Genomic DNA, 26,008 nt, shown 5'->3' on the forward strand with positions numbered 1-26,008 from the left:
GGCCATGACACGCAATGTTCGATTATTATCTGTGCTATGGCGGTTGATGCCGTGCGTTTGTAATATTTTGGTGCACTTGGTCAAGCACTCTAGCTTTCTTTTTTAGCTTGGCACCGAGATCGAACTATTTTCAGTGGCTGAAGTCATACATGGTAAAAGAAGATGACTGCTCTATGCAGCACATGACGTCACACAAGCCATGGCAAAATGGCGGGGATGTAGCAAGCGACTTCTATCGCTCGTTTTGCACTGAAATACCATTTTACTGTGCAATTCTGCTATGTATATATATAGGCATAACAGACCCCATACTTCTATTTTTTTGCTGAAAGCCGCAAATTGTCGGGTGACCGTGTCATGGCCCCTTTGCGAAATTTCCTTTTCAGAACTACAGCTGCAGAGCTAAAACAACACACGGGTCTGACGACGGAACAGCGCGACCACCGGAATCACAACGGCGGTTACCTTGATTGTCACACAATCGAGCAGCGCCCTTATTCTTGCTGCTTGTTCTCCGAACGCTAAAAGGCTGTTCTCCATAGAGTATAGCGTGTGTGTAAAATAGTGAATCTGATCTGATCTGTCTCACGCCAAGCAACAAGGAATAAAATCGAGTCATTGGAGAAGTATGTCGAGGCCGTGACTCAGAAGGCATCCACGAGCTCTTGTAAGTAGCCGCTGAAAGTGTAGACCATGTCGACGGGATCCAGGGAGATCATCTTGAGCACTCTCCAGGCGCCCAACATGATAAGCAGGTTGCTCACTTTGCTCACGACGTACAGCCTGCGGAAGGGAAAAGACGCAACGGAGTCACAATCTGAGAAACGTTAAAATGCAGTCAATCCCACAATCGTCAGCTAGGACACGTGCGAGGTTCCATGCGGGATCTAAGCTCCTCTAGTCTGAATGCTTTGCAGTAGCTGTCACTTGCGTAAATCTTGCGGGGAAGGGTATAGAAGGGGTTCTGAGACTTCTTGTGTTAAGGCTGGGGGGACACGTCTTGCAAGTGTCTGCCTTGAAATTTCTCGCTCAAACGAAATATAATAGCCTAGCTGAGAGTTAAGTATAGCACTATCGACATTTTTGTTAATGCCTGCTTATATAGTGGTGAATAGGTTTGTGTTATATTCCCTGCAGCTGTGCGAAACTATTGAAATCGCAAGTCCGCTCGACCGCTTTTGGAGAAGACTAAATAAATGCAATTACACGGGCTATAATCCCATCTCATTTTTCTTTCAGAGCATTAGTGTAATTTTTCTATAAGCAAATAAACAAACTGCATGGTTGCCATAGCAAGATGTGGGTTCCTCCCTTGTGATTGTTTTTTTTTATTTACGCTGCTCTTCGGCGCTTTGAGTATCACGACTGAATTTATTTTGGTTATATAGCAGCACGAAAAAAAATTCAGGGTCATTATATTTAGTCTACGCCGAGTTTTAACTCTGCGTGAACGTGTTACTTCTGGTTTTTCTTGCTTCAGTGTGGCTGGAGTGGCACATAACTTTTCTTCTAGTTGAATGGAAAAATGTTGAATAAAATAAAAGTAGAATAAAATAGATAAGAGTTGAATGGAAAAATGTTGGTGCAGCCACGACAGGCCCGTAACCAGAAATTCTTTTTGATTGGAGGGGGGGGGGGGGTCTTTGAAGCCTCACTCCTAAAGGCTTTGAAAAACGCCTATTTTTTTATTACAGTCCTCCGTAAAACGCACACCTCCGTCCAAATTTCGGTGCAAGGTGGGGGGGGGGGGGGGGGGCATATTCGTGGCTATGGGCCTGATCCACGAGCGGCTCTTGTAGGTGAATCAGCCTGACAAAAAAAAAAAGTGTACCTTGCCAGCTGTCGCTTTCCTTCCTTTATTGTGGAGATGTCCTCCTTGAGCACGTATTCCCGGATTCCAAAGCAGTAGGACAGAAGATAAGGCTTCCATTCGATCGTTTTCACATCAAAGTTGAAAACCTGCAACGGCAGATCGTTTTTGAGAGCTTCGTAAGCAGTTGAAACATAAATGTGGCTTGGTCTAAACGCCAATTCGGCGATGAAATATTTTGCGACAGGACGTGGCAAATAACGAAGGATGGAACTCCTCCCGAAAGAGCTTATCGTTATCGTTCAATAAGAATAGTTCTTTGAGCATGAGATGCGGAGCTCAACGGTGACACATCGATGAAAAACGGTGTCTTGCTTTTAGAAGTGTTGCTACTTATAGGGTGCAGGATAGCCCAGCGCACACCGTGGTCCCGCGTCGGCGTAGTAACCATTGCTAATACTGAGAGCGCTCACTAGATGGCAATGTGGCGCTCGCACCACTAGTACTTGAACTGCTCACTAGATAGTGCTGCAGCACTCGCACCTCTCCGATGTTTTGCTCTTGCGTTAAAGGGACATTGAAGGCAGCTAATAAGTCGACGTTGATTGTTGAAGTTGCGGTTCAGAAACATCGTAGTGTTACTTTTCGGCCAAGGAAGGGCCTATTTTGAAATAAAATCACATTTTAGTGGTCCGCATCAGGTTAGCGCACTTCATATTACCCGCTCTCAAACAGCACGTCTCACGTCACTGTTGCCGTGCACAACGTTGCCCGGCGTTACTGTGCGGCCCCTGACACTAGTAGCAGCAGAACGAAACCACTGGGAGCCACAGCAGCAACAATGGTCATTCAACTATTTTCTGCCGTTGGCTCCGAGATTGCAGACGTGCTTGGTTCAACTGAGCCCGCTAGATAGCACGACCTTTCCAGTTTGACTAGGCGAAAATTGAACTTCTGAAGCACTCGTGCCACTCCCCATAGTAACGTCAGGCGGTTCTTTTTTTCCATAAATTAAACAGAAACGAACAAGCAGCATGTTATTACGTCTTTTGATGCACGGAATGTTTTTTTATTTGGTGCAGCTAGTTCGACTAGTAGTTATCAATTGTAGGTGGTAATTGGGTGATTAATCTCATGTCATCGAGGTTACTTTGCGAATGTCCTACTGTGGCTCATGTGTTCTCGTGCATTTACCTTAGTTTATCGGTAAGTAGGGCCCTGCTGTTGATAATGTTGTCATTTTAGACGTTGTCATACATTGAGCCTTCACTCTCACGTAAATTTTTACTTGACTTTAGTGCCCACTTGAAATGCATTCGGTCTGTACATGCTTCCTCTTTCACTGGCAGTCTGTGTGTTTCGAGTAAGAACGACGAAGACAAGGCGGTGTACCGGAGGGTTTGGAAAACGGCTGCAGCAGGTGCTCGCCGTCTTTACAAGATGATAGACTGGGCCAGATTTACGGAGGACTGACAGTTTACTGATGTACCTCCGGAGCCCCGCCCACTCATCATCATTCACTCCGTGGATATGCTGTGAATTTTTTCATCCCTCCTGCTTTTTTCTATTGTGTACTTCTGCCACAATCGAGTGGCAAGTGACCAGGTCTCCTAGTCTGCCCTCCTGACGGGGAAAGGCTTGATAGATAGGTGGGATATAACGTCCCAAACAACCATATGATTATGAGAGACGCCGTAGTGGAGGGCTCCGGAAAGTCAGACTACTTGGAGACGTGCACCCAAATCTGAGTACACGGGCCTACAGCATTTTTGCCTCTGACGGGGAAAGGATGTCGCCACCTCACTAATACATAAGTACGTAATACATGTGAAGCACGATCCAAATCATGTCCAAAGTTATGTAGATTCATGCCACAAACGGGTGGTTCGTTTCGTAGCAACTGCTATACAGTCAAAGTTTCTTATAATCAAACTTCGACACGAATATAAGAAATTGATTAACACGAACTGAGTGAATAACGGTCATACCATGGGCACAGTGTTACGGATATGGGTTAATGACTAATTTCCGGATATAACGACACCACTTTCGTGTCAGATGCGCCTTCTTAATATTAAGGTTTGAGTGAATCAATGGGGGCGAAATGCATAAAAAAGGCGAAGTTTTGCGAGTAATATTCACGTCCTCAGATTAAATAACATATTGACTCTCTACGAAAATGAGAACGATACCGATAAGCATTGTACTTACGTCCTTGTCTGTTGCGTTGAGTTCACTGTAGAGGGACCTGACGTTATCGTTGTAGAAGTACCACTCTTTGGTGCTGAAGAACTCCAGCATGTCGAGGTGATTCTCAACCTTCTCGTATAGCCTCGATAACCTGCATGAAACAGTGCAATGACGTGAGCATTACGCATTAATATATGCGAGGTATGGAAGAGCGCCGCATGCCACTACGCACCCGATCAAGCTCACGCGAATATGTTTTTTTACAGAAGGTTTTAGTTTCGAAGACTACGATCTGATTACGGTTGGCTATATTGTGCCAACCAAAGGAACTCCACTGCCCAAGCAAGAAAACTAACGGACACTTACATGGGCTTCTTGCCGACGACCCACAGGGCCACGTCTCCGGCCTGGGCGAGGAGGTAGTGCTGGAAGAACATGCGAATCCTATGCAGCGTCTTGCTGTTAGTGTGGCGAGGCTGCGGATAGCGGAAGGTCACTTTGGATGGGATTTTGTAAGGCATCTTCTGCACGCACTCCAAGAAGTAATGCCACGTCAGCGGATTGTCGGCACCGGAGCTCATGTTGTACACTGTCATCTTTTGGCTCCTGCAACGCAGGGATGGCACACATGTTGTATGCACTGCCGAGTTCCTTTCCTCGTAACAAGGGCAAACTAGGCTGCGACATAGAACTTGATTTGCTAGACGAGGGTTCCTACCGTCCAGAGCCTCTGCGCCATGCAGCTGCGATGACGCAGTTGGCGACCATGTCCACGGGAATAAAGTCGGTGACCTTGTTGATGTCCCCGTACACAGATGTTAGCACACCCTTGGCCATCTGCACAAAACAACAGGCAATGTTAGCTTCACGTTGCCACTGCCAGAATGGTGATCAAGCAGGCGATGACTGCGTAGTCATCATGTACCTACAGCGATCAGAAGCCCCGTGGGACCATTGTAGTTGTCTATCCATCCCTGCAGGAAAAGAGAGAACACGTAGAGTAGAAAAATGTTTAGATTTTCGAACGTGAAATAGTTAAGCTAAGTCTTTGGATTGAGAACGAATGAAGACAGTGAATGAAGACTGCCAACATGAGCAATCATTTAGCCAACATTATACCACCTTAACGAGAGCTGGTAGCATGGAAGAAAACAGTTGTAGCAATCTTTGGCACACCATGTTACGGACGTCGGGATCAGCTAATGCTTTTCGCAGAAATCATACGCATGCGGTTGAAAGAGGCTAAGGAAGGGCATCATCTTCATTAATAACCACTATACACATCCAGGCAGGAAACATTTCATCATGAGTGAAGTGCCCACCGACTACCATTTCGAACGTAATGACCATTCAAACATTATGGCAACATTTGGTATCCAGACGCAAAGATGCCCACGGCTCGAAACACTCACCGCGAATGGTTCTTTGGCCGTGCCTGTGATGATGGAGGGCCTGACGATGACGGCCGGCAGCGCACCAGCGTGCTCTTGAACGAGCATCTCGGCCACCGCTTTGGTGAATGTGTACGAGTTTGGGCGACCCTCGTACAGCTTAGGCTCTAGCGCTTCCAGCATGGAGTCGTCCATCCACCTGCGGGAAATAAAAGACACCTATCGCAATGTCGCCTCTTGCTCGTGACAGTGACGATTTTCATGTTCACCGAATAATTCTTTTCGGCCTTGATATATAGGGGCATTGCACGTGGCGACAGCTACTATTGGTGAACAAAAACTGTGCAGAAGTGAAAAGGGCGGTCTGGGTCTAGCAAAGGGGCTTGATAATAAGAAGCATTTAGAATCGTCCTGAGGATATCAACCTCCCTTCGGAAGTGCCGAGAGTCAGAAAGTTCCTTGTTTTTGTGGGTAGGTTCGCCTGTAGTCCCGGAGAGACCCCTCCCAAATGACCGAAGCACAGCAGCCGAACGCCCCCGCAGCTAGAAACTCGGAGTGGCGTCACGCTGCGACCTGTATCGATACATATGTTTATTACCGTAAAATAAATAAAAAAAATATCCATAGAATGACTTCATTCGTTGGAGAGTGATCAGGGGAGAATAACGCCACCGGCTCTGGGTTTGTGAGCCATTGCGAAAATAGTTATTTTCTATATTGTGTAACATGTTTTATTACTGTCCTAGAATCCTGAATACTGTCTTAGAATCCTGAGTACTCGCTGAATACTGGGGAACGCCTTATACGTGTTCACGTCCTAGTGACTTCCATGCATGTCATGCGAGTACTGTTGTCACATGAGGTGCCTGAATCGTCCGATTCTTGCCGATAAAGCTCGAGCAACGCGGCGATAGCGAACGACAGAGAGAGCAAGAGGCAGGAAACGTCAGCTGCAGTTTACAAACGGGTTTCTGTCTCGGGGATCATGCGGCGCTTTGTGTCTGGGAAATAATCTGTGTCGAAGTCGAGTTTGAAGCCATGGATACGCGCGCTTATTTATTGTGGCCTCCGGACCCCACCTAAAAGCTCAGTAGATGCATCTGGCGACATATCGGGCAACTTCTCGTACCAACACGAGTATGTATTTTTACTGGCTGTTTATATACTTGTGTACATTGCTATCGGAACCTGACAAGTGTTACGGCTGGAAAATGTCCCTTAGAGCACAATTGAGTTGCATGTGGTTGGTCGTCCGGGCGGAATATTGATAGAATTTAACGCTCGAAGTCTATTCGTAGCGTACCAGTGATGCCGCAATGGAAGACAGGGCTCGTAGAGGGCACTGTACAAGAGATTTCCTCTTTTTTTTTCTGTCTGTTTCCGTATACACATGCACCGATCTCCACGGTCGGACATAAAACTTCCGACCACATGGCGCACTATAGGACATTATGGCGAGTGAAACACCGTAGTGGGTTCCAGAATATGAGTCAAGCGACTGCCATTCGTGGAAGGTAACCTACATTCAGTCTCTCAGCTGTTGGCAGGCGCATTTGACTGGAGTTCACCGTTCTGAAAGATTGTACCCTCGAATCGGCCACCCCGGGTCCCGTGAGGGAGCGCACCGAATTTGTGGCAGGGGATTATCGTTTATTAAGATCAAGAGTCAAATTGGGGACACGGCCGCTTTGTGTCGGCCTCACTCGTGTAGTAGGCGCAAGGTAAGGAAGGACGACGCGGAAGGTCGTGCTCCAAGACCTCGAAAATACGGAGTGGCCCTGCCCGGCTCTTTCCACTCATCTCGTGCAAGGCTTACATTCACGCTCGCGTGTGAACTAGCGGGCTCCTTCTCGAAGCGAACGCCCCGCTTGGCGTTCGGGCTCCGCGTGTCCGTCTCGCTATACATGTCGAAATTAAGCGAAGTGTTGTCATACTAGGAGATGGGACAGTATCAGTGGTATTGCGAGAGTGGAATGATCACACGACTTAATGCCGAAGCAGGAGACTCAAGCCTCATATAGGCACTTTCGGTTCGTCGACTACACGCGTCTGAAATTGTCTCTGCCAGTGCTTTACGACAGTGATCTAAATATATATAGGGTGTTCTGTGCTCCCGCCTTCCATTACCCCATTCGGTTATCACAGGACGTAAAGCGCAGTATATCTATCTATCTATCTATCTATCTATCTATCTATCTATCTATCTATCTATCTATCTATCTATCTATCTATCTATCTATCTATCTATCTATCTATCTATCTATCTATCTATCTATCTATCTATCTATCTATCTATCTATCTATCTATCTATCTATCTATCTATCTATCTATCTATAACACTGCGACATCATAGAGGTGTCACTGCCAACGCCACGGGTATAATATCTGTCGCTTCTAACACCACGCGAACAAGGAATACTGCTTGCAAAACTCGATAGGTAGGCCTCGGTCGCTTACTCTGAGATGTTCAGCAGGTTCGACGGGCTGATTAGTGCGGGCGAGACAGTTTCCTTGAGCTCCCTTTGATGGCAGTGGCAGTAGGTTGTCGACACGTGGACGTATACCTGAAGGAGGCAGACAGCAAATACTGACACATTACAGAATTAGGTTGCACATTATGCGTAAGTTCGAGCCCATTGAAGAAAATAGGGCTAACGTGACCACCAGAAACTGCCGAATCATTAAGGTATTACCCATTTTATATCAAAGTATGGCAAGCTTTTCTTACCTTCAGATTTTGGAGCTCGTAGCAAAGGTCGATGACCCGCTTGGTGGCTCTAACGTTCGCATTCACAGCAACCCTGCAATACAGTGCACACGAGGACTTCAGTGAGCAACGAATCCGCTCAGTATTTAGCGAGTCGTAGCTGTACATTTTACTATAATGAAGAAAAGCCTGGCTGCAGCTTGTCTCGATGTTATGCGCGTCAACCAAAACACGTACCTGTGAAATTATACAACAGTTCGGCCATTTGTTCATGACATCACTTCGAAATAAATAAATAAATAAATAATATAATCAATCAATCAATCCGCCAACCTTATTAGAACAGGCGCAGTAAGAATACACATATAATAGCGTCACATTTTCAGCAGTATATATAGAGCGGACAGAACTCTATCCCTAGGCTGCATTTACGCATTGGCTAATTTTTAATCGGTACTGCATCTCTACTTTGGACCCAAAACATTTGCAGCCGGTTGTGTATATGTGCTAATCCGTCCAGATACATTTAGCGTGGCGAGCAACAGGTTGTAATTCCTTGCTGTTATAGAACTGGCAGTGACATTCAGCCACCACGTCTACGGCACTTTATTAAATTAAGCGAAACTGTGAACACAAACGCAAAGGAGGGGAAACAAAAATGTTCTAATCCGGAAAGCCGGGGACCAAATGCACAGTGTTGTGAGAGGCCCGTAATTACTCCATCTTGATGCTTGTGTCGATTGCGAAGTTTGTTCACTTTCGGGCTCGTCTAATCCTAGAAGATGTTTGGGAGGAGGGCCCTTTGGTAAAGTTGTGATCTTCTGCCCCCTAGCCCCTCCCCCCCTTTTTTTCTAGGCGCGTAATTACTGGAGAAACGCTTGAAACATGAAGAAAGGACTGAGAAATAATAGAAGTAGGGGCACCGTATCTGTCCTTTAATCGAGATTTAAGCGTTGTGCAAGCAGTATTTAGCACACGTACACGGGCATCAACTCGTCTACGAACAAATTCTGCCCCCCCCTCCCCACCCCGATGGAGAATACTCATCGATATCGATCACGGGGAGGGCGTCGAGGCGCCAAAGGGTTACCAGGTTCAGTTCGGTAACTTGCTCGGCGTAATATCACTGTATATATCATATACACTGTATTTGACCGTATATATCATAGTCATCCCCCGGCACCTGGAGTAGCCTGTCAGGTGAAAAACCAGGCAAGCCGCTCCGGCACTCCATTAAAACGTATCTCCCTCCTTCTCTCTCTCAGCACAATGCAAAGCAAAGTTTGGCGAGAGTGTGCAGAACGCTGCCCCCCCCCCCCCCCCCCCCAACCGTGGTGGTGGCCCGCCAGCTGTAGGGACGGCTGTAGGGGTCAACCGTGCGTGGTCGACGGGACGAGGTTGCAAAACACGCTACACACCAAATGAAGAGGAGTGACCTTGCCGCATACCACGCGAGGTGGAAGGTTGAAGGAACTTGCGTACCACGACAGCACCATGCGGTGAAGTTCCAGCCTGAACCAAATAAACCGAAGGACCTCAAACTGGCCGAGGCGAACAATATACGGATCGCGGTGCCGTAATAATATAGTCATCTAGAAGTGAAAGCCATTCATGTTACTAATTAATAAGTCTAGGAATAGGAATATGTAAGAAGTCTGGGGCCGCATGCGTGTTTCTTTTTGTATTGTCGCTTTCCGCTGCCAGTAACTTTTGTATTTTTGTAAATTTGTAGTTTAGATTTTTTTTCTGGGTGCAGGGGCCCGTCAAGCTGTGAAATGCAGCTTTTTTCCCCCTTCGCACCAAACCACGTATACAGTGTACTTTCACGTACTTGTCACGTGGTTAAATAAACTCAAACTCAATTCGTTGGCGGCTGAAATAGAACCTCATAGGATCGACGCAAAAAAAAAGAAGAAAATCCGTGTCACGACAGCGGTTAGTTGCGTCATTTTTACACTGAGCAGTTGTCGTTGAGGTCACTTCGTTTAGGGGCAGAGAAAACGCAGGGAAAATCCTGTGTGGGCCTACACTCTAAAAAAAGGGGGAGCGAGAATGGAGAAACGGGCTCCGTTCCTCCTTCGGCGCAGCGACTTCCTCCCTTTCGGGCGCTTTACCCGTCGCGCCCTCTCGCGGCAAGGACCAAAGGAGCAACGTTCCTCCTTCAGCGTTCAAGTTTCTCCTCAATCACGGGGGTCTATACTATAGTAGTCTCACGTAGACATCGCGAAGCCGAGCTTGACGGCCCGATCGTGGTAGCAGCAGACCTTAAGTTAAGGGCTCCAAGGCCTCGAATCGCGCCATGCGAACACTCACGACCTATAGACGCCGAAAATAGGTCAAAAGTGCGCTTCGGGACGAACTCGCGTTGCCCATGAGCGGAGCGAACTGGGGCGTCAATTGCACACAGCGCACTCGGAAAGTTCGCAATCCCCCCGTGCTCCATTGAGGCACTCGCTCGCTGGATTCCGTGACGATCGGTTGTGCCCTCGCGATCTCCGACGTCAGCGTAGCTCTGGCTGACCGGCGGCTCGCCCTACGTCATCTCCCGACGCCGATCTCCGACGACAGCACAGCTCTGACCTATTGGACTTGCCCTACGCCATCTCCTGACGCCGACAAAGAGCTCTCGCAAGTGGTGCCCCGTCCTCGGACTCCTGTGACCGTGTTTCCATCTTTCCTATCTTCTCGATATCTCCTCGCTCGCTGGCCTGGCGCATCTCTCTTTCTCTATACCATTACTTCTATCATTTTAATCCCTCCTCACCCCCATCCACTGTAAGCTACTGTTGAGGTGTCGCACCATGATGCAGACAGTTACGGGGCTCACTTTTCTCTTCTTTTCCCTCTCTTAGAATCACTCAGTAGCTCCATTGAACGAGACCTTGACGGGGGCGACACGCGAGGCGCCCAAAAGACAGGTTCAAAAGACAGGGTATTTTTTATTGTGTCAATCGGAACACAATACACAAAAGCAAAAACTCGCGAAAAAAAAAAACACTACGGTCGCTTTTGCGAGCGGCCGGACTGCGATCTTCTCCGAGGAAGAAAGTCGAGCAGCTATACGAAGGGTTGCGCCAAGCTGGCGGATTACGCCATAAGCGACGGCACGTGTCCAACCGCACGCGCTCGAAACGAGGCATCGACTGATCACATCCGCCGTGACGCGTGCCAGGGCATGCGAACGCATCAGTTATACATACCTGGCTCCGGGCCAGGGATGAGCTACGGCTCGGACGCAATAACGACGGCGGCGGGTGATAAGCGCGCTTGAAAGTTCCTCAATTAACTAGTTGCGTATGCTGCACAAATGCACCCCTAAAGGGGCTCGTCTGCACGGGCAAATTATGTATTTGATTTCGCTTGCTTTGTCTTTTCGTATGAGAGTGAGCGAGAAGGTTCTTTTGTGACGCCTGTGGTATAGAGGAGACTTTGCAGGCCAGCTTGTTCAACTGTCTTTGCTGCGCTGTGCAGAGACGATCACTCGCAATCGCTCGCTTTTACCATAGAAAAATGACGCGAGCCCATATACATTGTTGTCGAAGCGTGGACAATCGAGAAAGCTTCAAGTTCTATCGGACCTCTCCCGCCAGGATGCAACTTTACTGTGCCGCCTGTGGTTAGGAGTAGCTTTTACAAAGGCGTACTCCTTTCGCATAGGAATGGCGGATAGCTCCCGATGTGAATCGTGCGACACTGACGAGACAATAGAACATCTACTGTGTTCATGTGAGCGCTTTGCGAGCGAACGCAACTTGCTACGCGAAACGTTAGAGACACTAGACAGTAGACGTTTTTCCGAAGAGAAAATACTTGGTTCATGGCTCTACGCGTCGCTGGCCAGCAAAGCGATGCGGGCATTGCTAAGTTTTCTAAAGATGACCGGACTACGCGACCGCTTATAAGCGTGCAATGGACAAGGTCACATCTACACACGCATTGCCCTTCATTTCTCTCTATCTTCTTCTTTAATCCCCTCACCCCTTCCCCCAGTGCAGGGTAGCAAACCGGACGTGCGTCTGGTTGACCTCCCTGCTTTTCATTTCTTGCCTTCCTCCTCCTCCCCCTCCTCCTCCTCCTCGTGGACAATGCTTATATGCGAACAATCTTTTTGTAAGTGGAATTTTTTCTGTGCACGAATTTTATACTTTATTGCTGTTCATACCTTCGTGATTCAAATTACAACGTGAGTAAAGTAGAGCAGCTGGAGCGAGGACCCAGCTCTCCCTAAACACATTTAATAATAATAAAAAGGAACTATCCTCGAATGTCATCCTGAAATGCCAGCGACAATGAAAGAAAGCGAAACATTGTTAAAGTTTCTCAAGAGTACAGACTTGCAAGGGCGGCTGTAGACTGATAGTCATGCCGTATATGCCACACTTATATTTAGCGGGCTATGACTTCATGTGTTTGTTTCTCCTAATTTTTCATTTTTATTTACTCTTCTTTCGACCCCCCCCCCACCTATCCCCTGCATAGGGTGGCACACCAGTTAGATCTATTAACATCACGGAATGAGTTCCTGTGTTCACCTATGTAGGTCGTAAAGCAGTGCCGAGGTTTACATTCTCAATTTATGCATTTCCGGGTCGACTGAAACGACAGAGCGTATGTAACCAGGTAGGAACCCACTATTCAATGTTTCTCCCTTCTACTACAACAAAGACTGATAGATAAGCGAGGCGAAAATAAAGACACCCGTGTCTTCTGACATACAAGAAAAAAGCGACATAAGAAAACGAGTCACACTGTCGCCACAAGGGCCAAACAGTTAGTCTACATCCTTCAAAATTCAACCTGGTACAGACTAAACGCTATCATTTTACTGGTGTATGTAAACAGGCCCACTGCAGTGAGCGAAGCGACCTTCGTTTCATAGCCTGCCCAAAGGGAGGGACATGATGACAGGACGAGCGGCCTTAAGCTCTTCTCTCTAAACATAGTGCACGCACATGATGCAGGAGTGATTTGACAATTAGATCGAGTGATTTGAAGTTGCGAGCTTCCATGACTCGTCATTGACTGCAGTCTCTGAAGCACTTTTACGGAAGGCAAAGGAAAAATGTACGAGAGCCGCTACAGGGGATCATGAAGATACTGGAGCCGTACGTATAAGGCTTCCCATGATTCCTTATATTCCCATAACCTGAAAAAGGCTACAGACTGGTGTGGAGTACTCATTGCCTTATCCAGGTCCGTTAAGCTGCCTCAGTTGTGCTCAAGAGCTACTCGGGAGGAGGCTATAGTCGGCAGGGATGTGTCAAAGGCATGACTGGTGGATGAAGTTTCCATTTCTTGTGACACCGGGCAGACTGGACGCTGTATATACAAGCCAGGTAGCATCAGCTAAAGCTAACCAGAGATGGCTTGCCATTTTTCAGTGCATTGTAAAACCTGCAAATGTCAGTCACGTTTTAAAGAAGTAAATATTTTAGATGTATCAGGAATACGTCTGTTACATTGTACGTACCGCAAAAGAGATTGTTCGATCACTGGATAGCCTACAGGTTTGAATGTAATTGTGCATGCATGTTGTTGCCTTTCCAACGATTCAGTTGGAAGTGCCGCTAGTCCTGTCATCGTGTTCCTCCTTTTGTGTCTGATCAAAATACCATTTATTTTAGCTGATTTCAGCTTGATCAGCTTCCTATATCCCGGAAACAGAGATAATACGATCAGAAAAAGAGAAACTGACCTTAGTGGCTCGTCAAAGCGCACCGAGGCGGCACCGTGTATGACGACGGACACGTCACGGATGATGCGTTCTCGATCCTCATTGGAGATTCCCATGTCCGGCTCGTCCAGATCACCAGGCACCACCACTATTTTGCCAAAAATGTCGGGCCGTTCGCATTGTAACTTGGAGAACAGCTGCGTCACCACAATGTGGGAATCTCAGAATAAACACGAAAAAGTTTGTCGCGTTAAAAACATTGTTTTAGGCGAGAAATATTCTGCACAACTATAATTCTCACGGCAATTCATCTGACCATAGAAGGAGATGGTAAAGAATGACAAAACTGTACAGACAATTTCATGCAATGCGTGAAAATTTCCTGTGCAATAGATAAGTTGGTTTTGTTTTAAAATATTATCTTAGGATGTGTTGTACAATCTCCTCTGCTCTGTGTTGATTATGCACTCCATTATTTCAATGTATAGATGATGAAAGAACAAAGTTTCTTTTTCTTGCCTGGATTAGTGTGTAAGACATGCTGGCTGTTATACGTAAGCGAAATTTAGCAAGGAAGAATGCAGAAACCTCACTCTGCACCATCGTAAAAAAAGAAGGGGTAAGCAGTTTCACGTGATCGCAAGACATGAAGAGGCGAGCAAAGGCTGTGTGGTCAAAGCGGTAGCAAAGCCGGGGAGGAACGAAGCCTGCAGTGTGGCGAGAGAGAATCGCGTGATGAGGCACTGGTGTTGTCAAGCCTGAAACTGGGCATGATGGGAAGGGTGTTTTCGCTTCACTGACGCCGGAAAGCTGCGTGGGAATGCAGCTTATACGCTAAGGTGCTTCTTCCCTATTCCGTTCTTGTTCTCCTTATTCTTCCCTACATGCCCGGTTACAGCTCCCTAGGGCATGTAAGGAAGTGCATTTCAACCGCTTAAGTCGTGGGCTATTTTTAGGCTTACTATTGACGTTATATTTAGTGGACCGGTGGCAAGGTGACAAGTAGTGGGATCGACCAAATTTTCGGGGCGAATGCCTGTTTTACGATGGACCATGACTACATGACACTCCGCGACTCCATGACACGCCAAGCGGAGGCCCTAAAGTACTTCACACATACAGAAAGCCGTACTCTTCCTCTAAAGGCCTGGCCACGAATCTGACGCAGCGCGTCGGCGCGTGTCTTATGACGCAGCGGCAAGTCCTCTCCCATGTGCAGAGAAAGAGAGAGAGAGAGAGAGAGAGAGAGAGAACGGCTTCGCGTAGCCACTAACCACGCACCCACGTCAAAAAGCCTCGCGCTGACGCCCTGCGACGGAAACGTGGGGTAAGGCCTTAACTCCCTCGAGAGCGTCAGCGACACGGCGAGCATGCGTAGCCTCCTGCGTAACACACAGCGTTGACTGGTGCGTTTGCGGTTGACGTCGGCACCGCTAGAAAGGGCGGTTTAAAACGCGAAACGAAAAGGACAGCGCCCGCCTTGACGGCCCAACTGAGGCTCAGTTCTGTTTCGGTCACGCGAGGACCGGTTTAAAGATTACAAACAACGGTGGCGGCTTTTTATACTTTCAAACACAGTCTGGAAGCATTTCGAATAAGAAACCACGTCCACAGCTTAGGACCAAGAGCCAATTTTTGCTCGAATCGTCTTCTAGTTATAAATGTCCCTTTCGGGCGCCAATACAGTGAGATTTATTGAAAGGTGATTAGTGATAAAAACATTTATTTTTTTAGAACTTAGAACGCACGTCTTCAAACGGTTCTTGTTGGAGCTTCACCTCATGTTTGAGTGAGGCGTAACGAGTCTTGGCAAAATGTCTTGAAGGTTAGACTATTGGGATTTCGCTCTCGGTGCCAGCATGCTGTAAGATGATAACTTCCCTCCTTTGATCGTTAATCACGACGTTTTAAATCGGACATAGCTGCGGTGTACGTTTTCCCAGTACGCATCTCACATTTCATTTCCAATTATCTTTATCCTCGTCCTTCTCTTACACCTTTTACCGTTTGGCAGCGTGACCAACCAAACGGCTTTAATCTGGCAAACCTTTTTTTATATGTTTCTTCTCTGCGTTTATTTTTCTCGCTACCGACAAGGCTGGGCATAAATTAACCAGTAACCTGATGCCTGTAAACTTTACGAAAATAATTGAGATTTTTCAAACTCCTAATGCTTATTTTCGATCATAGTGAAGGTTCAAGTAAAGTGGAGCAGGAGATTACGGAATTGAACACTGAAGTTTTAAACGTGTTAGCAAGCGGGTGGAGAGGAAGCGGTGGCACGACATCTACTAGCTCTGTGAGAATGTTGCTGATTTTAGCTGAAATTAGGATGCACTGTTCTTGGCAAGTTATTTAGCATAATAGTAATTGCTGCATCGCAAAACAGAATGATAGAATGACAATGAAGATGATTGTCTTCATAGTCTTGTGGTCATCTCCCCGCCCCGCAGTGCCTAATATTAGTATAATTAATCAGACAAGATCAAAAGGCTAAGCATTCTAGATGACGGTCAAACAAATGGCGGCCATAACGCGCCTTCCAATTTCCCACTTTCACTTCCAGCCCTCGCTGTGTATAAAACTGTGGCCTTCGAGATTGGCTCTTGTACTACGACCACAGCCCATCGCTGGGTATTGACAGTTGAGCAATATTCATAGGATGAATACAGGGCAAATACAAGACAACCTGGAGCGAAATATGATATCCTAACAACCTCAATATTGAAAAGCTAAGTCCAGTAAGAGTTAGAGCTACGGCGTGGGAGAACTTCGAAACAAGAAAACTGGCTCAGAATCGATCGTAGTATCTCAAGGCAGAGCGAAGGCGGAAATTCTATGTGCCAGCTTTGCGCAGAGGCAGTGTCGCATCCAATGAAGCACCGTGCAATTCTCTGGCACCTCTCCCAGCACGCATTCATCCGTGAAATAACGACTGCTTTTCGGCTCAAAAACTTGTTCTCTGTCCAAACCGCTGGTCGACTGGCTTAACGCCTTGAAATATTACACGAATGCGTGGCTTCGCTCTCGTGTGTTTACGCATTCAAGTAGCGCCACCTATGTACTTCTTACAGAAACACCGACCGTGTACATAGCGATGAAACCGTCTTCCTACAATGCTCAAAAGATTGCGCCCAACAAAGTATTTAGCAGGCAATGTAGAATTTCCGGTGAGCGTTCAGAAGAATACGGCAGTTATACTGGTATACCAATTTGGCAAGAGTTGTAGACAATTCTAGATCATTCGACAGTTCCCGCGGGTAAGCGCAATAGTGAAAATCAAAATAGTATTGATTGGGGGGGGGGGGGGGGGGGAGGTTGCTCCATTGGTCGTTTTTAGTGCGCATAAAACGAAGTAATGACAGCGGTCCCTCGCTTTCATTTAGAATCACGGCGTCCATGGCAACCACCACCGTAAAGTTCTATCTCTCGCCGAACTTAACTCCAATACCACATAGACACTGCCGTGAATGTGTGCGAATGGGCTACGCGGCTAGGAAGTAATGAAACAACAATCATCACGGTGGCCTTTTACAACACAGCGAGTGACTTGTGTCAAAATACGGTTCTTTCATTACTCGCCTTGAACCATGCCGCTGGTAGGTTAAACAGCAGGGGCGTAGCCAGAAACGTTTTCGGCGGAGGGCAGGGGGGGGGGGGGGGGGTTCACCATGTTGTATTTAAATTCACGCGTGCGTTTGTATGCGTGCGTGTATATGTAACGCCAGAAAAACTGAGTTTCGTCAAGAGAGGCAAAACCCTCCCCCTCTGCCTACGCCCCTGTTAAACAGTGCACGAGAATGTAGTGACGTTTCTGTTATGGCAATAATTCTTGAATTGAAAAGAAAACAGTATATAAAATAAGCTACGACTAACAAAAAGTAATTGTCCTTTCTACTTAACCGGACTGGGAGCATGTGAGAAAGGTTGCTGAAGAGAATAGACACAATATCCGTAGAAGCAACGCAGTTTAAAAAACTCCGATGAACAACGCGAATGACTCACCTTCTCATTGAGGATCTGGTTGAGGCGGTCCTTGCTTTTGAGGCCCTTCTTCTCGCGCACCAGAACGTAGATATTGCCGATGTCTGGGCATGACCGCAGCAGCTTCTCCAGCACCACCTGAGCACGAACGAGGTTCAGTTAGAGAAACACCAAGATCAGCACTGCGCCCGACAGAGCATTAATACGCAGCGCATGCCGTCAACTGATGTGGTGTTAGAAGCGTCTTTGTTCACGCTAATGCCAACTGAAATGTCGCCAGAATGTTCCACAGCGTCACTTACTATTAGCAAAGGGCGGATATTCTTCGAATATCCTGGGCTATTAGATACAAGCATTCATAATACGTAGACAGTGAGGTAGTACGTTTGTCTCGTATCAAACATAGTCAAAACTGCAGTCATTGGACTCTCGGTGGACAAGGATCTACACAAGGCGCGCTCAAATTCACAATGACATACGCCCATGGGCCTTTATCTGACTGGCAGGAGCGTTCCCACGGGAATCAACGTTGCGAGGAAGCACTGTGCCCGACATTTTCCTGGAAGATGCTTATACACCTTTGGACGATTGACCCTGGCGGCGAGTATATATTCGCGGGAAAGCACACAAGCCCGACGGGGAAGTCGGGAACAGCCCAACTGAGAGGCATCATCGGACATGAGACGGAACTAAAGGCTGTCATCGCTAAGGACCCGCCTTCACCAGAACAGAAACCTCTTCAGCTGCTCGAGACAGTGGCCGTCATCAAAGATCTCCCCAGACTTCAACGAGCGACCTTCCGGGCTCAATCTCGTCGCCTCTCGTAATCAAGTCGCCGAAGCATAGGACATAATTATACACTGTCTTAGTGTGGTGCATTTGTGGCACCCATTGGGCATTTCGTCACTGCTCAGAGTTGCCGTTAGGAGGACCAGAAAAGGCGCCAGAACTCAAGCCAAAAATAGCCGAAGTAGTCATGTCCTTTATTTTATTGTCGGCAAGTATGTAGCCCAATATCACAAAAATAGTATTATGAACAGAATATGTAGTATTGATTAATAAACAAAACCATTTTGAATAACCAAAACCATAAGTATACATGTAGCTATATAAAATAGGTGCGGTACCAACTGGAAATTTTCGTCGTCAAACGGAGTCGAAAAGTAGCCAACTTGACGCAAAGCAGCCAACGCCAACGTAGTCCATGCTCACCGTTGGATGTATCCGCGGCCCATTTCATATTTTCTGGTAGGTGGAGCGCTGGGATGTAGAGTTGGTAGGTGGAGCGCTAGGATGTAGAGTCCCTGGCAGAGTTGGCGGAGGTGGGGGAACATCAAGGCATGCCCCTTGTGTAATTCATGCCTCTGATTAATTCATTTTGAAATGGTGTATTAACTACGCTTATATGTGAATAGGAGATAGTATTAACGTTAACTCAGGTGAAGCTAATAGTAATGCCGAATCTCAGTACAGGTCGTCAAAATAAAGTGGTCCTCACTTAGACTCACTCAAAAAATATATCTTGCGCTTTGGACTCACTCGGGCTCAGACTTACCAAACTGTTTCTGGGCCGAACTTACACGGACTCAGACTCGCCAAACGTTACTCACCCACACTCACCCAGGCTCACGGCTTGATCTGAGTCTGAGTGAGCTCGCCGGCCTTTGCGCAGTCACTCGAGCGTGAACGCACACCGCATACGTTCTTTTAGGGTCGCCCTGGCGGATATGCTCATCTCCTGCCCCACCGCGGTGGCCTAGTGGCTAAGGTACTCGGCTGCTGACCCGCAGGTCGCGGGATCAAATCCCGGCTGCGGCAGCTGCATTTCCGATGGAGGCGGAAATGTTGCAGGCCCGTGTGCTCAGATTTCGGTGGACGTTAAAGAACCCCAGGTGGTGGAAATTTCCGCAGCCCTCCACTACGGCGTCTCTCATAATCATGTGGTGGCTTTGGGACGTTAAACCCCACATATCAATCAATCAGCTTCGCAGTGCTCGGCTGCTCACCCGAAAGCGTTTGATGCGTCACTGCCACGGCGGTCGCTATTCGGTGTAGGCGAAATCCTAAACACACCTGTGCTTAAATTTAAGGGGGCTCGTTAGAGAACGTCATATGATGAAAATCTTCGGAGCCCTAAAGAACGCGACGCCACATATCGCGGTTTCGGCGCATACAACCCTAGACGATATTGTCGACTGAGGCCGAATGTCAGAGGTATATGCACTGTGCGATGTCAGCGCGTGTTGCGGAATATCGCGGTGGTTGAAATTATTCGGAGTCCTCCACTGTAGCATCTCCCATAGCCCGATTCACGCCGGGGGGCGTTAGATCCTCATAAACTGACCAAACTTTTCTTGGGAAAGATTCTTTTCGAGGACTTATTTACCATGCGATGGTCACTTACAGAAAGCAGGTGGAAATGCAATCGTATGTTTCTGGTGTCCGAGACGACCATCTGCCTTCCCGATAGAAATGACGTATGCGTTTGCTTCGGCATTTTCCACCATGCCAAGAGGAACAAGCGTGATTCGCGCGAGTAATCGTCAATATTGCGTGTAGCACTCGCGCTTTCACGTAAACAATTGATGCCGCGGGTTTCCGGATCAGCTTTCAATAAAGGGCCGTCGGCGCTTAGCGATAGCTGCAGGCCTCTCGCCAACAGAGAGGAAGGAATGAAGACGCGGCCTCGACTCGCTGCGGTGGAGGAAAAAGAAGCAGCTCGGGGTTTCGTACGAGGAAGAAAGAGAGAAATATGACCATATTTTGTGCGCAATCGATAACGCGAGAGTGGAATCGGGCGCCTTCGATAGAAACGGTGACCAAACGCGCATCGACGCACACGAGTCATCGCGATGACGCCGATGTGACAACCTTTACGTAACTCTCTTTACGACACTTTGTAGCATTAAAGAACCCCAGGTGGTCAAAATTTCCGGAGCCCTCCACTACGGCGTCTCTCATAATCAAATGGTGGTTTTGGGACGTTAAACCCCACAAATCAATCAATCAACACTTTGTAGCAGGTAACAACTTGGGGTGCAGTATGGAAGAGTACTACGTAGTATTTTCTGTTATCACGTGGTAGAAACTGTCCCAACGGCAGAGAGCGGTAACCAAGGTATTTCACATTATACGTTGACACGCATAACCAACAATAGGTCTGGACACTTGCGTACCCCGTGCGTGTCTAAAATCAGTGAGCCCATCTGACCTGACGCGAGCGATTTATTGCATCTGCTACGAGCGAATCGATTTGCGTCGCGTTTTGTGGCGGCGCCGGCAATAAGCACGTTGCATGCAAAGTCCTTAGCCTGCCCCACCCGCCATTGTTTTCTTTAGAGGACCATTGCGCAAAGATGCGTGTGAGAACGTGCCAAACACTTTTTAGGCAACACCTGTCGATAGAGGAAAGCACATGAAATGCCAAATTGTGTACGTCTTTATTTCAGTTATAATTTCCGAATATCGGCTCCGCGACATGGCCAATCGCGGAATCAGTACAGTATACTCCCTGCGGAATCAATCTTGCAATTGATTCCGCAGGGAGTATACTGTATACGCCGTAACCACCCTTGATTTAGAATCACAGTGACAGTTGTTTGACCTTATACTGTTGTTGGCAACAGCTTCGCAATTGACTGCAACGCACGAGGATAAAATATGTAGTTCCTGACAGCGACATCACTCGTGCATTAAACATCGGGATTCCCAAGTTGTGATGCTGGGCACGGAAACACCGCTTCTGTTCTTGGCTTTTTTTTTTATTGATATGGTATATAAGAGACGTTGGTGCGCAAGTAAGGTGCCGGCTACTCCTTAGCCCTTGAGTGAACGTTAAAACATACATTTTAAGGGAAAAAAACAAAGACCAGTTTATTTTTTCCAAGTGTCCTCAATTGACGGGGGTATGGAAATACAGCATGTGGGTCGGCCACGGAGACGGCGCAATGCAAAAACACTAACGCACTTACGTAACAAGGTTATATAACAGCTCGCTTTTGCACGGGCTCCAGCATAGTGTTTACTCGCAAGACACTGGCATCATTGCAGCAACCTTCGCACTCCCAAGTTGCGTGCAATAACGGGCGTCGCCTCCTCAACACTGCTTTCATCAAAGCACGTTGCATTGCCTCCCCGGAGGCCCAGATGGCTATATACCGGCTTGTCGTCGCTCGGCATTGCTGAGTAACTCAGGGGACGAATTGCAACTCATGATTACGGAGTTAGACAAGGAGAGCAGGAAGGTGGGTCTTAAAATTAATCTGCAGAAAACGAAAGTAATGTACAACAACCTCGGAAAGGAGCAGCGCTTCGAGATAGGTAATAGTGCACTTGAAGTTGTAAAAGACTATGTCTACTTAGGGCAGGTAATAACCGCAGAGCCTAACCACGAGATTGAAGTAACTAGAAGAATAAGAATGGGGTGGAGCACATTCGGCAAGCACTCTCAAATTATGACAGGTAGATTGCCACTATCCCTATAGAGGAAGGTATATAACAGCTGTATCTTTCCGGTACTTAGCTACGGAGCTGAAACCTGGAGACTTACAAAGAGGGTTCAGCTTAAATTGAGGACGACGCAGCGAGCAATGGAAAGAAAAATGGTAGGTGTAAGCTTAAGAGACAAGAAGAGAGCAGAGTGGATTAGGGGACAAACGGGGGTTAAGGATATCATAGTTGAAATAAAGAAGAGGAAATGGACATGGGCCGGGCATGTAGCGCGTAGAGAGGATAACCGCTGGTCATTAAGGGTAACTAACTGGATTCCCAGAGAAGGGAAGCGGGTTAGGGGGAGACAGAAGGTTAGGTGGGCAGATGAGGTTAAGAAGTTTGCGGGTATAAATTGGCAGCAGCAAGCACAGGACCGGGTTAACTGGCGGAACATGGGAGAGGCCTTTGTCCTGCAGTGGACGTAGTCAGGCTGATGATGATGATGATGATGATGATGATGATGATGATGATGATGATGATGATGATGATGATGATGATGTCGCTCGGCGTCCGAAACTAATCGGAGGTCAATCTCAGGTATTTAGGTTGTGCGCATCACAAATAATACGAGTTGTCATCTTCAAATGATGCCGGTTACGGCATTTACCTTCACCTATAGTCAAATCTTCGCGTTCGGGACGCGTTACAGCATCGCATACGTGATGGTGTAGTCCATTCCTGTAGCAGTGTTTTTTTTTTTTTGTTAGTTATTGCATAACGTCGTCTGATCAGAAAAGTGGTGGCACGATATTTAAGGAGGACAAGGAGAAAGTGGCGGACCTTGAGTTGGCGGAGGGTTAGGTACGTTAGTTGAGCAGTGAAAGGGATAGCCGATGCAGAGATAGAGCTCCTGACGTAACTCCACACCTCTGGTCGACCCAGTTTGAACGTATGGCCTTGTTGGGAACAAATAAACTAGGTGATCGAACTGACATCTAGGCAACGTAGCCCACCAATTCATTCGGAAAGTAAAAGTGCGAGCTTGTAGTGAGCCGTGTGGTCGTATCTTTATCTATCTGGCACAGACTACGCGTTTTTTTTTTTTGCTTAAGTAACAGAAAGCACGCTTTTCTTACAAGGCGAGAGTCACCTTACCTCGAAGCGTCAACCAACCAAGCCGTTCAGAGTCTTCAGCCTAAATATGCATCGCGCTTAGCATGCACCTTCAGGCTAAGTACCACATAGGCACCAGCGTACCTTTTGCTTTTCGGCATTTCCGAGCACGTCATTCATCTCGCCTGTCAAAAACGCTGCACTGCATTCGTGTAGACGCTCACGTTAAATAAAGAAGTGGGTGTACGTTGAACATAAACGTGCGCACGCTCACGTTGCTTCAGTTAGTTGCGACACTAGCATGTGCACACGCTACAATAAAGAAAAGAAAACAAAGAAAGGCCGCCATGCATGCATGATAAGACTAAAGTAGAGGCGTAACAAGATTTTTTTTTTTTTTTTTAGAAACTGCTTACAAAGGGGAGGTCCCTGTAACGGAATTCGGCATACATAAAACAGGTGATATACTTAGAGACGAAGCTAGAGGCGTATTGATGGTTCACTGCAGAACAAGCACAGCATGAAATAAAAGCAAGAAAAAGGACCAGGCTGAAGGCAACGAAACGCACACTACCAGATGTTCGTCATCCCCTCTCCCTTCTTTTTTTTTTTTGAGCCCATTACCGAGAATAAGGTTACGAAGTCGTTCTCCTAGTTATTCAGTCACAGATTATGCGTGAAATAAACAAGATACAGATTCGTCCGGTAAACATGTAATGGAAGAGATTTTTGCCCCGTTTACACACATCTTTAACTTACGCAGACAATTCGTGACATTTTCATCTGCAATGCAAACAGCAAGAGCTATTGTACTTAATAAAAAAAAGTCTACAAAAACAAATTTGTTAACTTCAGACCAATAAAACTCCTCATCTTATTCTCCAAATGACAGGAAACAGTTATGTCTAATGAACAGAAAGCTTTTTACATATTCACAACATACATTCTGACCCTCAGTATGGATTTACAAAGAACCGGCCGACAGAAATTGCTTTACTTAATCACAAAGAATGCATATTAGATAATTATGAACAAATTATTTGTGCTAGAAATTTTTATAGACTTCACGAAAGCATTCGACTGCAGAGTGCATAGTGTTTTATACAAGAAACAAAACTTCTTTGGCAAGTGGTCACTCTTTAGAGTTAATGAAGGCGTATCTATCACGCCGAAAACAGTATTCGTTAAAACTCACTAAAAAACGCGTGACAACAGTACCAGACCACTTCGAAGTAGAAGAAGGGGCCCCTTCTTTTTAGCATTTACACCAACGATAGAAATATTGATAGCGATTTTATGAGTACAGTTTGCAAGGACAATACCACGATACTTTTGTCGGCTGACACTCACCAGGAGTTATCTTTGCATGTTAACAGTGTTTTGAGAAAGTTCGAACTGTCAATATATAGAAAAAATTTGAAAATGCATTGTTGGTCAATGTAAGCTAAATTGAAGCTATTTTTTAAACTACAAGAATAATAAATTGGACACTCCAGTAAACCACGAATATAAATCATAGTCGGCTGAAGTCATGAGATCTATGAAACGCAAAGCATGCACAAAGCACGAAACACAAAGCATGCAATGGAATGACCATGTCCATGGTGTCTTCCTTAAGACCTCTAGACCTGTTGGCATACTTTTGCGTCTTAGATCACTGCTACCAGTAAAAGCAAAGCTTGCAATATATCATACTTTATTCAATTCACATTTAAATTACTTTACATTAGTGCGGGCCATGATGACACAGAGTAATCTAAACAAGATTTCTGTATTACATAAGAAAATTATTCGATTAATTTATAACCTACCTCACAGGCATAGAACACATTTATTCTTTATTAAACATAGCATCATCAATGCTTTCAGTTTGTACAATTATAGACTGTTACGGCACTATAAGGTACAACAAGAAAGACGCTTGTCTACATTATCATAGTTACCTGGTATTCAATATTAAAAGTCATATTACTGTCATATTTATCAGCCATGTTTGGTACTTCCTCACACAAGAACAAATTATGGACAGCAAAGAATTTCTTATTAGTTACTGTCACAATTAGATAACCTTCATTTTGCGGGCATTGAAATCACAAATATTACACGTACGCAGCTCGATACGTTTCTCATTACATCTTCAAACAGCTAAAAGTACATTATTGGCCATATCCGCACATGTTTATCAATTTATGTGCTGCCACGTTCTGTTATCTTTTTTTTTTCGGTGTCACTATTTTCTTTTTTTATATTTCTACACTAGCGTTCATAAACATGCTTTATATGTTTCTATTTCAAAAGTGCTTATAATCTGTACTGCCTACATTAAAATTACTCAAACGTATGTATATACTTGTATTTGGTGTAACCAGGGCGAGTTATTGCTACCATTTTATTTGTTCTGTCACTACCACTACATGTTCCTGATTTAGCAGGGGGGGAGGGGGGAACTTAGTCAAATGGCAGTCGCTTTACTTCTCATTCCCTCCATCAAGCCGGTATTGGAGGGAATAAAAAGTATTATTATTATTATTATTATTATTATTATTATTATTACTATTATTATTATTATTATTATTATTATTATTATTATTATTATTATTATTATTATTATTATTATTATTATTATTATTATTATTATTATTATTAACTATCCTAAATAGTGTCTTCTACATTTATATAATTTTAGGACATTCAACACATTTCCTGC

The 26,008-nt window shown here is 46.1% G+C and overlaps 1 protein-coding gene across 1 annotated transcript in view; it reads right to left on the reverse strand.

The window, feature by feature from the left end:
• Nucleotides 1-209: 209 nt before the first annotated feature.
• The window catches only part of LOC119179780 (putative fatty acyl-CoA reductase CG5065), a 35,366-nt gene continuing 9,567 nt past the window's right edge, over nt 210-26,008 (reverse strand). Inside the window, exons 2-12 of the mRNA XM_037430902.2 lie at nt 17,779-17,895; nt 13,795-13,970; nt 8,121-8,193; nt 7,850-7,956; nt 5,413-5,590; nt 4,930-4,974; nt 4,719-4,837; nt 4,367-4,606; nt 4,022-4,151; nt 1,832-1,959; nt 210-783 (exon numbers count right to left, since the gene is read on the reverse strand). Of these exons, the coding sequence (XP_037286799.2) occupies nt 645-783; nt 1,832-1,959; nt 4,022-4,151; nt 4,367-4,606; nt 4,719-4,837; nt 4,930-4,974; nt 5,413-5,590; nt 7,850-7,956; nt 8,121-8,193; nt 13,795-13,970; nt 17,779-17,895 (1,452 nt within the window). The 3' untranslated portion in view covers nt 210-644. The remainder of the gene's footprint in view (nt 784-1,831; nt 1,960-4,021; nt 4,152-4,366; nt 4,607-4,718; nt 4,838-4,929; nt 4,975-5,412; nt 5,591-7,849; nt 7,957-8,120; nt 8,194-13,794; nt 13,971-17,778; nt 17,896-26,008) is intronic.

Source organism: Rhipicephalus microplus, chromosome 2 (genome assembly GCF_043290135.1).
Source record: "Rhipicephalus microplus isolate Deutch F79 chromosome 2, USDA_Rmic, whole genome shotgun sequence".
In the NCBI taxonomy this organism is placed as follows: Eukaryota; Metazoa; Arthropoda; class Arachnida; order Ixodida; family Ixodidae; genus Rhipicephalus; species Rhipicephalus microplus.